The 16,651-nt window shown below is 45.0% G+C and overlaps 1 protein-coding gene across 8 annotated transcripts in view; it reads right to left on the bottom strand.

The window, feature by feature from the left end:
- The window catches only part of GON4L (gon-4 like), a 48,006-nt gene extending 32,203 nt beyond the window's left edge, over positions 1 to 15,803 (bottom strand). For 4 of the 8 annotated variants that reach the window (XM_030541995.1, XM_030541998.1, XM_030541997.1 and 1 more), the window contains exons 1-12: positions 15,070 to 15,155; positions 14,343 to 14,918; positions 10,361 to 10,582; positions 8,863 to 9,059; positions 7,351 to 7,425; positions 6,942 to 6,992; positions 6,438 to 6,488; positions 5,736 to 5,831; positions 4,026 to 4,145; positions 2,102 to 2,272; positions 1,625 to 1,687; positions 1,010 to 1,202 (exon numbers count right to left, since the gene is read on the bottom strand). In XM_030541995.1, the coding sequence (XP_030397855.1) occupies positions 1,010 to 1,202; positions 1,625 to 1,687; positions 2,102 to 2,272; positions 4,026 to 4,145; positions 5,736 to 5,831; positions 6,438 to 6,488; positions 6,942 to 6,992; positions 7,351 to 7,425; positions 8,863 to 9,059; positions 10,361 to 10,582; positions 14,343 to 14,892 (1,789 nt within the window). In that variant the 5' untranslated portion in view covers positions 14,893 to 14,918; positions 15,070 to 15,155. Of the gene's footprint in view, positions 1 to 1,009; positions 1,203 to 1,624; positions 1,688 to 2,101; positions 2,273 to 4,025; positions 4,146 to 5,735; positions 5,832 to 6,437; positions 6,489 to 6,941; positions 6,993 to 7,350; positions 7,426 to 8,862; positions 9,060 to 10,360; positions 10,583 to 14,342; positions 14,919 to 15,069; positions 15,156 to 15,520 lie in introns of those variants that run through there. The other 4 variants (XM_030542000.1, XM_030542001.1, XM_030541996.1 and 1 more) reach the window with 3 other exon arrangements.
- Positions 15,804 to 16,651: the final 848 nt, after the last annotated feature.

Below are 16,651 nucleotides of genomic sequence, written 5' to 3'. Positions count from 1 at the left end.
ATGAAAGCTCATGCTTCAAAACGTCTGTTAGTCTATAAGGTGCCACAGGACTCTTTGCTGCTTTTACAGATCCAGACTAACACGGCTATCCCTCTAATACTTGACAAAAGAGAAAGGCAGCATTGACATTAAACCAACAGCTGGCTTCATCCTGCTAGTTATGGAAGCTGTCTTGTGGAAAGTTTCAGCAATGGTGAAGGTTGAAACGTTAAATACTTCACTCCAGTTTCTGGGATCAGGTTATGTGAACAGCAGCTTCCAAGTTTCATTTTAATTTTTATTATTAAACATTTATATTATATATTTGCATTCAAATGATCAAGCAGGATCAGAGACCAATTGTACTAAGCACTGTGCAAACACATATTAAGTCTATGGTCCTTCCCTGAAGGGCTTACAGTCTAATGAGAAAGGTAGAACAAAGTACAGGAAAGGAAGCTAAGTTTAGAAAAGAAGAAATCTCCAAAATATCTGACACAAGAGCATCCACTGTGTTAACAGCCATTATAAGCTCTTTGTATAAGCAGACTCAGCCAGCCAAAACTTTTCATCTCTAGATCCATTATTAAAGCTCATTTTACTGTAGTATCTAGGTTCTGACACAGACAGTGTGTTGGAGCATGGGGAAGAAAACAAACAATAAAAACAGCAGAGCTGGTTAAACAGGACGCTGGAGTATTTATAGTGCAACTGAAATGCACAACACCCTCATTATTACTCATAGGCAGCAGTTAGCATATATACTAGTACACTAGTTTACGAGTCAATGCATGTTTAACCTTGAAGAGAGGATTGAGCCTAGAACCAATACAACAAATATGTGGAAGGTTAGAAAGGATGTTGGCATAGAGAACATATCCATGTTACTAACCAAGCTAACGGCTGTACATGAGACTGCCTGGGATAGACAGGAAGAGAAAGCTTCAAGCTTCCCACAGAACTCTTAATCAAGGTCAGAGATGAAAATGCCCCCATCAATACCACTAAATAACCAGGTATTGCTGCATACCCTCGCTCTCCACATCATCATTCATGAGTCCCCCAAGCCACCTTTTCCAGTCTTCATCATCTGCAGTATTTGGGTCATACATGTCTGGTGTGATATCTGGGGCACGGAGCTCAGCCTCCAATTGACCAAGAGGAACATCCTTCAAGGGTCTCTTTGATCGAGTGCGGAAAGCAATGAGGCTATCATCCAAAGACTGAAACATGGAGAGAAAGCACAATCACAACCGTCCCATTATTCTTTTAACTTCAGTGCAGCCAAAAAACCAACAACAAACCTGACACCAGAAAAATCTGATTCTTGCCACAAAAAAAGATTCATGTTACTTTGTTGTTCCCTCCAAGGGTAACATTTAATTAATCTGTAGTTATTACACTAACATCACTTATAAATATCTTTTCAACATGCACCTCATTCAAACCTATTGCCTTAAGAGCTTTCTTCCCCTTCAATATTTTACTCCTTATCAGTTGGTTTATCCTGTCCATCCCCACTGCTCAGTTATCACCACAACAGCCCTTTCCAAGACAGGAGCCAGGCAGAACAACTTCTGCTAGAGTCTGTATCATTGCAGCTCCATAGATTCACTGAAATACAATCATTAACACACTACATCACCCTCTTAGGTCTCTTGCTCCCAATTTTACAGTCTACTGCTTCCCTGCTGAGTCTCAGTGTCACCTAAAGGGAGCAATTTACATAATCAGCTTAAATTTGGCAAATGTTACATTTTGTAAAAACAAGATTTATAAAATATAACAAAAAAAGAAACATTTCAACAATTTAAAAATTCTAAAACACTTTAGAAACATTCTCCTGCAATGTTTTAATACCTGAGCAATATAGCACAAAGAATACAAATGTGAAACTGATGGAACTGATTTTCATTATCCGAGCTGAGAGAAATGCAGAGTGTAAACAAAGGGCATAAATAAGGAAAAGTAATTGATTTGTATAATTCTCTCACTTTTAAGCATCTTAAAGTGTTAGCAATGTGCTTTACACAGTACAGATCAAACAACCACCTTACATTAACAACAATACTGTTATACTTGCACCACAGTGTCATTTTTGCAGTATCCCTGATCACATTACCTGGTAGGAATCCATGCACACTGGGCTGGAGGCCAGTTCCTCATCCACAGCATGCAGCTTCTCCATAAAAGTGCTATCTCTGCTCTGTTTCGGTTTAGGTGGTGGTGGAGGTCCCATGGGAACCACTTCAGCACTAATATGCCTAATAAGGGGTGTAGAAACCTTCTCCACCTAATCAAAAGAAGTCCTTCATGTTAAAAATATTTTACTTAGGTCAGTCTCTGCAGGGCAAGGATTTCTTTTTTCTGTTTGTATAATGCCTTGCACAATCAGGTGCTACTGCAATACAAAATAAAACACGGCAACACAGGGGAAAGGGACTCTCCTGATTCTGGTAGACTTGATGTTTAGCAAGAATAGTGGTGAGAATGTAACTATTCAGAGCTCTGCAGGAGAGGAGAAAGTTTCAAAGATTTCATTCTAATCCGTTTCCAAAATTATCAGCTCTGGAAGCTTTTTAACTATATGAGATTAAATTGGTGATAGGAGACAATGGCAGGGAGAAAGGGAGGGAGAGGAAAATCAGTACATTCACCGTGTTGCCTCTGATCTCATACACTGTGCCATAGGTGAAGAGTTAATAATTGCTTCTGAAGAGAAAAGATAAGCAGTACCATAACCTTCCTGTTTACTGCAAGGAGCATCATTAAAAACAGAAAAACTAGGCTATTTGGGGAGGGCTGGGGGGTTATGTTGAGAGGTATGTGAATGTGGGGTTCCAGGAAGACCTAACTTCTAGAAAATACAGGCTCCAGAAACAGAATAAAAAGTTTTCATTCTTTAGAAGCCAGGGAAACTCAGACTCACTTTTGCACATAGCACACAGCACTATCTGTTCTCATGATCACATATTCCCAACCTACAGTTGCACATGAGGGAATCAGACAAAATGAAGCTGTTAAAATCATGTTCCTTGCTCATCTCTTGAGCAGATCATCCCCCCTTTTTTTAATTCCTCCAATAACTCTCTTCCTTACACTAAATCAAAAGTAAGCTTCTTATCCTAATCTTCACAGCCCTTTCCAACTTTTTGCCTTTCTACTTATGCATTATGTATCTCTTATCGCATCATCCACCTCCCACATTCCCATTCCTCCACCTGCAATACCATCTTTGGCAGCCCACAGCCACCACAAACATTTTGGTACTTTTTTCCACACTACTCCTTATTCATGGAGACTCGCCCTCTACTGATGCATAAGGTCACTAATGTCTCTTTCAAATCTCTCCAAGGCCCATATCTGTCTCGATGCCTATAAGAAATCATCCAATGTTTAATGGCTCAGCTGAGGTGCAGTTGGAGGAGTTAAGTACATGTACGTAACTAGAAAATATATATATATATATAAAAAATTGCATATATTTTAACTGTCTCTCTCTCCGATTCTTTGTAAACTGCTATTCATAGACTATAACAGGGGAGGCAACCTATGGCACGTGTGACAAAGACGGCACGCGAGGTGATTTTCAGTGGCACTCACACTGCCCAGGTTCTGGGGCCAGCGGTCTGGGGGGCTCTGCATTTTAATTTAATTTTAATGAAGCTTCTTAAACATTTAAAAAACATTATTTACTTTACATACAATAGTTTAGTTATATATTATAGACTTACAGAAAGAAACCTTCTAAAAACATTAAAATATATTACTGGCACTCGAAACCTTAAATTAGAGTGAATAAATGAAGACTCAGCACACCACCTCTGAAAGGTTGCCAGCCCCTGGACTATACGGTTTTTGGGCATGGGTTGTATCCATCTCTTTATATTGCACCCATAACAATGGGACAGAGTCAAATCAGCACATGAGTGCTACCAGTACATAAATGTTAACAATCAACATTTATTATGGATTTCTCACTGGTGACTCAGAATGAAAGACTGAAGCTATTTCAGAAAGTACTGGAGCTTTGACGTGAACTGTACCTCAGATAGGGTTGCTCCCTCTTCATCTGTCTCTATCATATCTGATGATCGCCTTGTCCTAGATCGCTTTGCTCCCCGAGGAGAAGAGGCAGTGCTCTCCACATCACTTTCCAACAAGCTCTATAGAAGAAAAGAAAAGCAAAACACAGCCAAGTAATTTTGCAATCACTAACATACCCTTTTTCAACTAATATCTCATTCCAGTGATTTTCTTTTAACATAATTAAGTCATAGTCTCAGTATACTACGAAGGAAAGAATGAACCAAAACCAGTAGGATAATCTTTCAGGGAGGACACCAAGGGATGAACCTTAGAAAAATGTTGGAAGAGTGAGGTTCTGGAACAACCCTCCAACAGGAATTTTGGGGCACACACCTTTAATTAGTTTTTAAGGGATCTGGATAAATGTACGTGTGGTATTGTATGATGGGGTTGTTTGTGATGGTAGCAGGTAGGGCTCAGCACTCATGAGGGTCCCTTCTGGTTTCTATCTAGCTGATGTTCCTAAAAAGCTCATGCCTTCAGGGGTGCACCTGGTTTATCTGCAAGAGTCAGGAAGGGATTTCCCACCCAGTATATTCTGGGTTGGTTTGTCTGTCCTCTTCCTGTGAAGCATCAGAGATGGCCACAGCTGGAGATATGACATTGGATGGGGTGGGCTGAGGTAGTACTAAGAATTCTGTCTCTCAGATGCTTGCCTGGTTGGTTCTTACTCATAGGATCTAACTGATTGCTATATATGGGGTCAGGAGCAAATTTTCACCCAGGTCAGACTGACAGGAACCTCGGGTTTTTTTTGCCTTCCTCTATTGCATGGGATGCAAGATTACCTGGGTATCTCTCATGTAACCATTGGTATGCCTCTGTCCCTCCTAGTCTCTGCCTGAGGGACGTAATAGTTCAGACTCCTGAGGGCTAGAATATCTTGATTCAATTTCTGTTGTGGGATTTAGTGTGCAGGTGCTGAGTGGCATTGGTTGTCTGTGATATACAGGAAGTCGGACTGGATGACCTGGTGGTCCCTTCTGACCTTAAATTCAATGAATTTATTAACCCAAATGTTCTACATCCCACAGCAGTGCCCTAACCATTGGGTCAGAGCATAATTCTCGCTCTCTCTAGGGCCCAGTGAATATTTAAACATTTTATGCAAACTAGAAAAGCTTCAACAGGAGAGACAGAGACTCTCTCCAGAGTAACTCATGCCTCAACAATTAGGGCACTCACCAAGACATGAAAAACCTGGGTTCAAGCTGCAGATTCTCTCAAAGAATAGGGATTTGAACTGAGCTCTCCTACATCCTGGATGAGGGCTCTAACCACTGAGCTATTGGATTAAAAGAGGGATGGTGGGGAGAGAAACAACCTCTGACTCAGTTTTGTGCAGGACCTAATCCAGCAGGGTGTGCTCTAAGGCAGCCTCTGAGCACACATACCAGATTGGACCCTGTAGGCACCATAGGTGGGGGAACACTCAGTTTGAAGATTCTGCTAGGACCTACGTCTGAGCTAGGTGCCCAGGCATCAGGACTTAGGTGGCTGTGCACATACCCCCTGGCAGATTTTTAGGTACCTAGGAACTTTACCAGCAGCAACTCAGCCACCTACAGAATTAGACAGCAGCTGATTTTGAATATGGGTGCCTAAAGTGGCTGTTAGGCACTAAAATCCCTTTGTGGATATAATCAGATGTGTTTAGCCATATTTACCTCTTCAGCAGTCTCATCTTCATCCTCATCCTCAGGCTGGTATTCCTCATCAGATGAATCATCATCTTCAAGGGGAATGTCCACAAACTGAGGAGGCTGCAGTGAAACCAAGGGAAATATAAGAACTTTACAGATGTAAGCAAAAAGTTTTACAGTTTCAAATGCCCATACCACAGGACATGTGTAGAGAAGCTTAGAGAAGGAGCCAAGATAAGGAGAGAGCTCCAGAGGATGTGGAACTGTATCCAAGTAAGTCTTGTGGAATGGGTGGATTCAGAGGTGCAAGGACAGGCCCAATTTACAATATTAAAAAGCACTGAATGAGTTCACAGCGTCTCATATTGCACAGTCTATGAAACCACATGCTTCTAGCACTGATACCCCTGTCATCCTATTGTTTGTTACACTGACTTGTTGCATTATATCTAAAATTAAACTTTCAACTCTTTGAGATAGGCAGTGCCCAGCCCTCAGTGGGGTTTCTGGGCAGTACCACAATACACATAATAAAACATGGAAGAGGAAAACAAGCTACAAGTCAGGAGAAGGAACAGTCAGAGAGAAACAAAAGGCCGAAGATGTGAGCCCAAGGTGAATCAGATGAGTGTATTCACTGGAGGTTTTTGTGCAGGGATGCAAATCTGCTTGCAACAGACTCTGGAGACAGAGGAAACAGCACAGATTCACCTTTCAGTTGCTAACCTTGATCTCATTAGCCTTCTTAATTGGAGAAATATTCCATGCAGGGATTACCTAATGGAAATAAAACAATTATTTGAAATCTAATGTTACACGGATTATTGAGTGTTAAAACAAAGGACCATCTGCGTTTTGTGATCCTATTTCCCCAATTAGTCAAGTAACATCTGACTTTAAAATATATGCTTTCTAAACCGCTCAGCAGATTTGGGCGTCGGGCAACAACTCTCTCCTCTATTAGATATTCTCAGTTCCCTGTGTGCACTTTACCCACTCCAGCTCTGATCTGGCACATTACTGTTCATCTCTAAGGAATCTCTATTTTCTTTGTTTAGGATCACTACAAATATGGGCACATGCACACACCTCCCCTTGTAACGTTTTTTAGGCTTAGGAATAGTTCACAGAAAGCATCCCCGGTCTACAGTTCCTACTGTCCCAGAGGCCAGTAAAGCATCTTCTATCCTTTCCCAAACCAATGGGAAAAAATGCAAATGACAAACTCACCACTCCTTTCTCCACAACTTCCTTCAGTTTAGAGCGAGTCATTTTTGGCTCCTAAAAGAGTTGAAAAGAAAGCAAACTCTTAACTATAACATTTTTCACCGGTCTCTCTCTATGGAAAATGTCTTTGTTTCTTGTTGCTAAGTACACTACCTGTCTGACATGGTGGGCATGACATCTCTGCACTAAACTATACCTGATGATTCTGTTTAGCAGTTAGGTTCCAACAGAGTAGTAGTTAGCGTCTCTAACTGCCTATACATATTGCAATACAAGTTCTCCCATGATCCTACCTTTATCCTATTCTCTCCCCACACCAGATCACTAGCAAGATTCAACAGTCAGAGCAGCGTCTGAAGGTACCATGCATATGGATAGATAGCAATGGGGAAGGGGAAAGCTTGTTACTCACAAACATGGGCATGTCTTCTGTCTCACTGATGGCTGCTTTCATCATGGCGACCACGTGCTCATTTGTGATCACTTCCTGCAAGAACATAAAAATTGGCTTCAAGTCTCCTTTTTTATTTGTGTTGTGAAAAAGAATCAGACTTCAGCTCAAAATAATCTTGGAAATGTGGTGGGTGGTGGAAAGAGGACAAGAAAATATTAAGTGCTCCTCTTATGATAAAGTGCAGGCCCTACATTACATGCAAAGATTTTGTAGAATGAACCTATCAAACTTTCTAATGCTATTAGGAGGGACAACAGTGCAGTCTATACACACATCAGTTTCATCAGCTCTGTTCTTCTCACACAATGTAAAATCCCAAATTTGCTGGTTTTAAGAACATGAGAAAAGCTACTGTGGGGCAGCACTGGAGAATTTACACCTTCAAACATATATTCACACACGTGAGAGTGAGAGTATGGTATCTATTCCACTGCTCCAGGGCAAGTTTAATGCTACAACATTTCAGAGCACACTGATTACTAGAGAAGAGAGATACAAAAAACAAAACTGAAAAACAAAGGAGAGTTTATAGAAAATAAAAGTTGAGGAGATAAGACGAGATCAGAGACTCTGGATCTGAATCCAAATATTGTAACTAGGTTGCCAGCATGGGGAGCTCTGGGAAGGAAATGACCACATCAGCACCAGGCTGTAGAGAAAGATAAACGAATTGCATTCTGACATTTACATAGTAATGACTAGTGAATCTGCCTGAAACAGAAGCAGTATCAGTCACTTGTCACTATAGAGGGAATAGACAAAGGACAAATTCCTGTGACCATCAGGCATGGAACATTATTAGAATGCAAAGAAAAGCTTAAAATAAACAGTATAAATTATTATTTTGAAAACAGCATTGGTGTTCCCTAGGCTCAGTTCAGGGATGACTGGAATCTGACAACAAGTGCTTCACTACAGAATTAGCTGGCTCAAGTTTTGCACTAGGTAGCTAAGGGGATGTGGATTTTCTCTCCACTACAATTCATTCCCATGTGGAAATTGTGTGATAGGATAAAAATATTAAAAAAAGAAGGAGGTGGCCTTTGGCACTAAGTACACTACATTTCCATAACAGTCCCACCAGAATTCATGAAGGCCTTTAACAAGAAACCCAGTCCTCATAGAAAATACGAAGTTTGTACATTCCCAGTCTATGTCCTCTCATCCTATCTTAATAGCTTTTGCCTTTGTCCTGGACATCTCAGGTGTGGTACAACCAGTTGCAAAAGATCACACTACAGGAAGTTAAAGATTAACATCTGCTAATGACAATGTAAGTGACTGAGTTCTGGATCAATTCCATCTATAACAATAGGTAGCTCTAGCTTTACTAGTCTGTGTTTACCCCGTTTAGAAAATCCTGTGCAATCCCATAGGCTAACCTCAGATCAGCCAGCACTTTTCCAGGAAGATACACAGGTCTATTCCTTTTCTTAGTATTGACATACATCTCCACTCCACCCCACTCACATGGAGGATATTTCGCACATTGACGACGGTCAAGTTGTGCTGTTTCGCTCCATCTTCTAAGGTGCGATCAAGCATATCATCTAGTTTGATGTCACAAGCCAAGGACGCCTCCTCTTCTTGGCATCTCTCTTCACGTTTACGTTTGGTTGCCTTCCTCCTCCTCTTCCTCCTCTCGCCTTCCTCTAAATCTTGCTCCTCTGCAGATTACCAATAAACGATTCAGTTTCAAAATACAAAGACAACCTCCCACTCAGGCAGTGGGACTCTCCAGAAGACAGAATGCAGCAGACATTAACAGGTCTCATCTGCTTTCCACCTACTGATCACGAACAGGAACCATGAGTCACTAAAACACTGGTGTTTTGACCTGCTCCTATGCATGTTATAACTAGTGCGGGGGTCACGGGTCAGGGGTGTCAAACTCATTCTTCGGAAGAAATATGGATTCCATCTTCAGTTACAGTATGTGGGCTGGAACATAAATTTATAACCACATACAAACCAAATCCACAACAGACTCGGGCAGACAAGAGTGCACTGATCCTTCACAACCATGAGAACTAGGAACACATTTTTCAAATGGAAGGCTCAGATACTGAAAAATCTGAACAAACCACAGAGGCCACAAATACATTAAGCTAAGTATTTAACATCTATGCTCTAGTGACTTCACAGAGCTGCCATACTAGCCACTTCCCCTCCTCATGAAGGAGTTGCCATGAAGCAACCATGTAGTCAGGCTACAAATCACGAAAATCCTGGAACCCAGCACCAGTGGGCAGGGGTGAAAGTGAGCCGGTACGGGCTGGTACTCAGTACTGGTAAGAACCCCCACTAGCCCATACCCAGCCCACATTAATTAACTGCAAAGGGAGCAGCTGCCCTGGGACCGGCGATTTAAAAGGGCCTGGGGCTCTGGATGCTGCTGCCACTAGCACAGCAGTAACGTCCGGAGCCCCGGGCCCTTTAAATCAACATGGGAACACCAGGTGGCACAGGCCAGGCGGCCTGAAAGGGCTAGTTGGGGGATGCTGACCCCCAGTCCTGATCCTTCCGCCCAAGGCCCCATCCCTTCCGGGGGCTGGAGCCCCCCCACCCCTCCCCGGGTCCGTACCGGCAAGTGACCTAACTGATTTTCACCCCTGCCAGTGGGTTAGAAAACTTATCAGACTTAACATGCTTCTCAAGCCTAAGTATATTGCTGACTCAGGAGAAGAGAAGGGCAGCGTTCAAGCTCTTCTCTTAGGAGGCCAGTGTTTGGGCAATAAGTGAGACAGACCACTGCAGGGATCAGCTCTAGTTTGTTTCACAACATTCTCCTCACTGGGCTCCTTAGGCTTAGTCAGCTACTGAATTACAGTGCAGAAGTTTAATATTTCATTCAAAATGGCTGAACCCAAAGGCTGGATTCCTGCCCCCATTTTGTGCTTCCTTTCCAGAGAATTTCTAGTTGTACTGTGTCACCATATCACAGGTTCTCCTCCTGCAAGACACTTACCCAGTGGAATAAACAGCCCAACGTCCTCAGTTTCCTCATCAGTCTGCTGCAGCTGCTCCCCTGTTTTGGTGTTTTTCGATGTCTTGATCATGGCAGGAGCTTTAATGGGCAGCAGCAAGGAACTTTTCACTTGGGCCAATTGTTTTGGTGAGTGGTTGTCAGATGGATGGGGGTGTCTCTGCAAAATTACTTCTACCCCTGTATGCAGTTTAGGAGATTTCCCTGCAAACAGCACATATTAGGGTCATTTTGTTCAAGGTGCTGCTCCCCAGTTAGCTTTTCCTCTTTTGCACAAACCTATGATACAAATACAGTAGGGATTCCACGAACCCTACAACAATATACGTCTCATGGGTTCACTATTCAAAGCTTGTGAACTTCAGAAAAATGGGTCACCTAGGCTTCTGATGCTGCCTCATCACTTCTCCCAGTCATTTAAAAAAGTGGACACCCATATAAGTTGAACAAGTAATAAGTGCTTTTGCTACCTCCTGGATTTTAATCACAAGTGTTCAGATATATTAGAAATCACAAAAACTCCTTTAAATACGTAAGTCATATAGCGTCAGGAAAAAATGATGGTGTGAACAAGCTAACAAATTAGCATTTTGCCTACATAGTTTCTTTGTGCTTCCTGTGACACACTGTGGTTCAGAAGTCTCTCCTGCCACTTGATGTCACAAAACCCAAGTGCTATAATAAATCTGTATAAAGTTATAAACTTGCATTACAGCTTAGGGAATGTCCTGCTAAGGATTGTGGTGGCTTCCCATTACAAGCCCTAACAAGACAGATCTAATCTTTCACCTGTGTGAAGGAATACTATTCTGAGAATGAAAATACAGGGTGACAACTCATGCACAAGCCACCAATAGCATGAAATATCTGAAAGGACATTTGGTTGCATTTTGGTCAGTTTTTACACATATCTAGCCCAATGTTTAATCTTGTAATGCCAAGATGATTACTTAGCTAGTAAGCAGTGTAGCTGTAGCCATGTTGGTCTCAAGAGATTAGAGAGACAAGCTTGTCTCTCTCACCAGCAGAAGTTTGTCCACTAAAAGATATTACCTCACCCACATTGTCTCTCTATTTAGCTAGTATTTAGACAGCACTTTCAAGATGTAGATATATGTTTTAAAGACAAACTTAAACAATACCAAGTATTTTACACTGTACATTATCTACAAAACTTACTGATACAAGGTATTGAGTCCAACCACTTAGTAGGGTTCATAAAGATTAAACTCATATGGATAATGAGGACATCAGTTACATTAGGCAGGATAACTAGGAAGTTGCATGCTTCCCAGCTTGTGTAGACTGAGCTTACTGCACAGCAAGAGCTCCTTGCATTGCTCTATTCTACCCAAGGCCCTGTGTGCCATCGTCCTCTCTCTCTCTATTTCAGGGACCCCCTGCAACTTCTCTCTCCCCTCGCCCCCGCCCTGCATTCTCCTCTCCCCGAGTAGCAGGAACTCTGTGTGTTCCCCATCCTCCCCTCAGCAGAGTTCCCCATTATCTGTCCCTGGCTGGGGCTCTTTGTACATCCCCATGCTGCCCATACCAATGTCCATCAATCCCCCACCCCCAGCGGATCTGTGCACCTTCCCAGTCCTCCCTCTACTCATCCCAGGTTCCCCTATTTGCCTCCTATAGCAGGTGCTCTGTGTGCACTGCCACTAACTCCTTCTCCCTCATTCCCCACTTTTTCATGCTTGGAGTTCTGTGACCTTCTTCCCCGATCCCCATACCTGGGTCCTCCAATTTGCCACGTGCCAAGGATTCTGTGTGCCCCATTCCCTATTCTCCCCCCCACCCTTGCCAGGGTCTGTGTGCATGCCCTCTTCCTCACTTTCTCCCATGACCCACATCCCCCATTATTTTTCTGTGTGAGGGTATGTCTACATCTACAATTTTGCAGCGCTGGTTGTTACAGCTGTATTAGTACAGCTGTATAGGGCCAGCGCTGCAGAGTGGCCACACTTACAGCAACCAGCGCTGCAAGTGGTGTTAGATGTGGCCACGCTGCAGCGCTGTTGCACACCGCGGGGAAGGAGACCTGCTTGGAGGGGGGGTCGGGGAACGCCAGAGCACACCGTGGGGAAGGAGACCTGCTTGGAGGGGGGGGTCGGGGAACGCCAGAGCAAACCGCGGGGAAGGAGACCTGCTTGGAGGGGTGGGTCGGAGAACGCCAGAGCACACCGCGGGGAAGGAGACCTGCTTGGAGGGGGGGGTCGGAGAACGCCAGAGCACACCGCGGGGAAGGAGACCTGCTTGGAGGGCAGTGGAGTTTGCTTAATTACCAGAGAGGCTTCCTCAGGTATGCTGGGATACCTGCTTATTCCACGGAGGTCAACAAAAACGCTGGTGAGTGTCTACACCTGATGACCAGCGCTGGATCACCAGCGCTGGATCCTCTACACCCAAGGCACGACCGGGTGTACGGCCAGCGCTGCAAACAGGGAGTTGCAGCGCTGGTAATGCCCTGCAGGTGTGTACACATCCTAAGTTGCAGCGCTGTAACCCTCTCACCAGCGCTGCAACTTTGTAGTGTAGACAAGGCCTGAGAGATAAGTCATTCAGGGTATCATCATGTTAAATTCTATGGGTAAGATGAGATAGCACCCATTAACACCTCCAGCATAACAATATCCTATCAACCAATCGTTTGACCTACAAACAATTGCAAAGGTGCCTGAAGATGGCAGAGACTCCCACGTGTCCTCCATTTTACCTTTTTCTCATATTCCCCAAAATCAACAGGCCTGTTGGCCACTGATGCTTAGAACATTCCCTGAGATTTTGGAATTCATTGTACAAAAAAGTGTTCAAAAGTTATCACATTACACACAGACAGACAGACATGCAATCAAGTTGAGCCTAAAGCCTTTGCAAGCTCAGCCAAAACTGTGTAAAAGATGTAACGCTCAATGCTTCAGGACATAACCCAATCATTAGAAAAAAGTTGCTTCTTAGCACCTGTTACTGTCCAATGTCAGAAATAAATCTCAAGTTCTCCCCCAGTTCCCCATGAGTTTTCAAAAAAATAACTGTCAAAACAAAAAGAATGTTTACCAACTTCCATAATATCTCATAATGCAAATCAACCAGGACACGCATTTTTATATGCTCAAAAGTAACAAGAGTTTCCTTATCTGATTTTTATCAACAGATAGGAAGTACCCTATCAGATTAAAAGTAAGGCTTCCTCTAGTCCAATATCCTGTCTCCAACTGTGGCAGATACTCATATTTCAGAAGCAGATGCACAAAATCCTGCAATGGAACAACCTGTCCTCAGAAGAAGTTTCTTCCTAATCCCTCAGTAGATGGCTGGCCTACACCTAAAGCATCATGGCTAATATACCTTCTAAAAGAAACATTTATTGTACCAGATAAACTCTGGATATTCTTACCCCATAAACAGATTATCTTTTTTTGACTCCTATTAAACTCTGGACCTCAATAATATCTAGTGGCAATGAGTTCCCTGGATTAAAATGTTGTGGGAAACAGCTATTTCTTTTAATATTTTAAACGTGTTGTCCTTTCAATTTTATTAAATAATATCTTATTCTCTTTGACTTTCTAATTTTTTGGTTTTTTCTCTTTCTTCTGAAGATTTGGACAAAACAAGAAAGTGGCTCTAAGAGCTAAATTGAAGTCTCCTCCCTGACAAACATCACCACTCCCAGAACAAAGCATGCAGAACAACACCACTTAATTGGTTTCTGCTGCATCCCATTCCCCATCCTTTATCTATATATTGGCTATCTAGATAACAAGGGATTGAATTTCAAAACTGATGCACTCCTGTAATAGCTTAAATTCATGAGTTTATATTTCAGCAGGGCTGAAAATCAGACCGAACATTCTATGAGGCAGAGCCCTAATCCCCTTTTGTTTGTAAGATACCTCCTGTGCTTCTGCTACTGTGTAAATAATGACAGCAGCAAGCAACCCATATCAAATTAATTTTCCTTCTTTAGTGAATTCTTGCTCCTTACCCTGCTCAAGAAACTCAGTTGCCATCGCAGTTTCTTTTGTGTTCAGTTGACCTTCACCACTGTCTTGACTGAGATCTGATCTACACTTCATTGGGATTCTTTCCCCACTTCTCAGGAAATTCTCCACTGGTTCTTTCCAAGCCCTTTGGCTACACACCTGGGAGGTCCCTTTTCCTGGGATTATGTTTCCCTTAGAGGCTCCACCATCAGTGGTTTCCAAAAAGGGCAACTCCTTATCCAGTATGATAGCAGTGCTTACAGAGCACACAGGCTGTGCACCAGTCTTCGTGGCAGCTGACGCAGGCTGAGTATCTGTAATTTTGCTCACTCGCCAGTGCTTTGATACAGAGTCTCTGAGCTCCTCAGCGCCACTAGGATTAGAAGACTCCAGTTTAACAGACTCTGCATCTGAGAGGAGAGCTGCACACTCCTTGTGATAGCTCAAGTCGACAGAAGGACTCCGGGGCTCCACAGCAACAGCTCTTCTCTTCTTGCAGGGCAACATCTTCAACGAGTGCGACATTCTGCTACCAGTCCCCCAGCTCCGCCCTGAAAGAACAAGTGCAATTTCTAACCACAGCAAAGCCCCCCCCCCCCCCCGGACATGAGACCGGGGCCCTCCCCCGTAGCTAAACCCACGACAAGCCCTTCCGGGCGGCCCGGCCTCAGCGGTCAGACCCGCGAGCCCGCCTGGCGGTACCTAAGCGCCCCACAGCGCCACGACCCGGGAAGCCGTAACCCCCACGCCAACCAGACTCCTCAGGTCCATCTTCTCGTCCCGCTTGCCGCCGCTTCCTCCAGCGGGAAACGGAAATGACGTCCGGACTCCCGTGTGGAGCGCAGAGCGCGCGCCGGCACCGCCATGTTTGTTTGGGAGCAAAGGAAAACGAGCCGCCCTGGTTCCGGGGGAAGGTAAGTAGGGCGCCGCCATAATTGTTCCGGGCATGGGGGGGAGTATGACCGCCAATTTTAGGCGGGGGGGAAGGACAGCTGCCATGATTGCTACAGGCTGAGCTGGCGTCGCTGCCCTGGTTCTTGGCTATGTAGCTGAGACCCCTGCCACGTTCGTTTGGTGAAGAGACGGTGGGGCGCCGCCACCTTCGCAGGGGGCAAAGCTAAGGATCCGCCATGTTTGTTTTCCGTCTCTTTACCGCGCTAGGAGCGTCTCCTGCGGAGATTTCTTCCCTCCGCCCCACGCGTGCGTTGTGTGGGAGCAGAACAGAGCAGAATCCAGACAGCCGGGAATCCATCTGCCTCACGGGGGGGAGGGCAGACCATGTCTGTCACACACAAAAGGCCTTGGGGAGATTAACATCTGGTACAAACGGCACCGTTCCGCGCGAGGGGTCTGCGCCTGCTCGGGTGCGGCTCGCAGGCGATACTGAATTGGTCCGTACAGCCACGGAGGCACTGAGCGACTAAGTGTCTTGCCCGAACTCAGGCCATGTCTACATCTAAAATTTTGCAGCGCTGGTTGTTACAGCTGTATTAGTACAGCTGTATAGGGCCAGCGCTGCAGAGTGGCCACACTTACAGCAACCAGCGCTGCAAGTGGTGTTAGATGTGGCCACACTGCAGCGCTGTTGGGCGGCTTCAAGGGGGGTTCCGGGACGAGAGAGCAAACCGGGAAAGGAAACCAGCTTCGCCGCGGTTTGCTCTCTCGGTCCCGGAGCCACCCAGCAAACCGCAGGGAAGGAGACCTGCTTGCTCGGGGTTCCGGGACCGAGAGAGCAAACCGGGAACGCCGCGGTTTGCTCTCTCTGTCCCGGAGCCAGCCAGCAAACCGCAGGGAAGGAGACCTGCTTGCTCGGGGTTCCGGGACCGAGAGAGCAAACCGGGAACGCCGCGGTTTGCTCTCTCGGTCCCGGAGCCACCCAGCAAACCGCAGGGAAGGAGACCTGCTTGCTCGGGGTTCCGGGACCGAGAGAGCAAACCGCGGCGTTCCCGGTTTGCTCTCTCGGTCCCGGAACCCCGAGCAAGCAGGTCTCCTTCCCTGCGGTTTGCTGGGTGGCTCCGGGAACGCGAGAGCAAACCGCGGCGAAGCTGGTCTCCTTTCCCGGTGTGCTCTCTCGGTCCCGGAACCCCGAGCAAGCAGGTCTCCTTCCCTGCGGTTTGCTGGGTGGCTCCGGGACCGAGAGAGCAAACCGGGAAAGGAAACCAGCTTGATTACCAGAGGCTTCCTCCTTCCACGGAGGTCAAGAAAAGCGCTGGTAACTGTCTACATTGGATTACCAGCGCTGGATCCTCTACACCCGAGACAAAACGGGAGTACGGCCAGCGCT

The sequence above is a fragment of the Gopherus evgoodei genome, chromosome 24, assembly GCF_007399415.2.
Source record: "Gopherus evgoodei ecotype Sinaloan lineage chromosome 24, rGopEvg1_v1.p, whole genome shotgun sequence".
In the NCBI taxonomy this organism is placed as follows: domain Eukaryota; kingdom Metazoa; phylum Chordata; order Testudines; family Testudinidae; genus Gopherus; species Gopherus evgoodei.
Note: the sequence above shows the minus strand (reverse complement) of the source record. Positions and strands in the feature narration are given on the sequence as shown.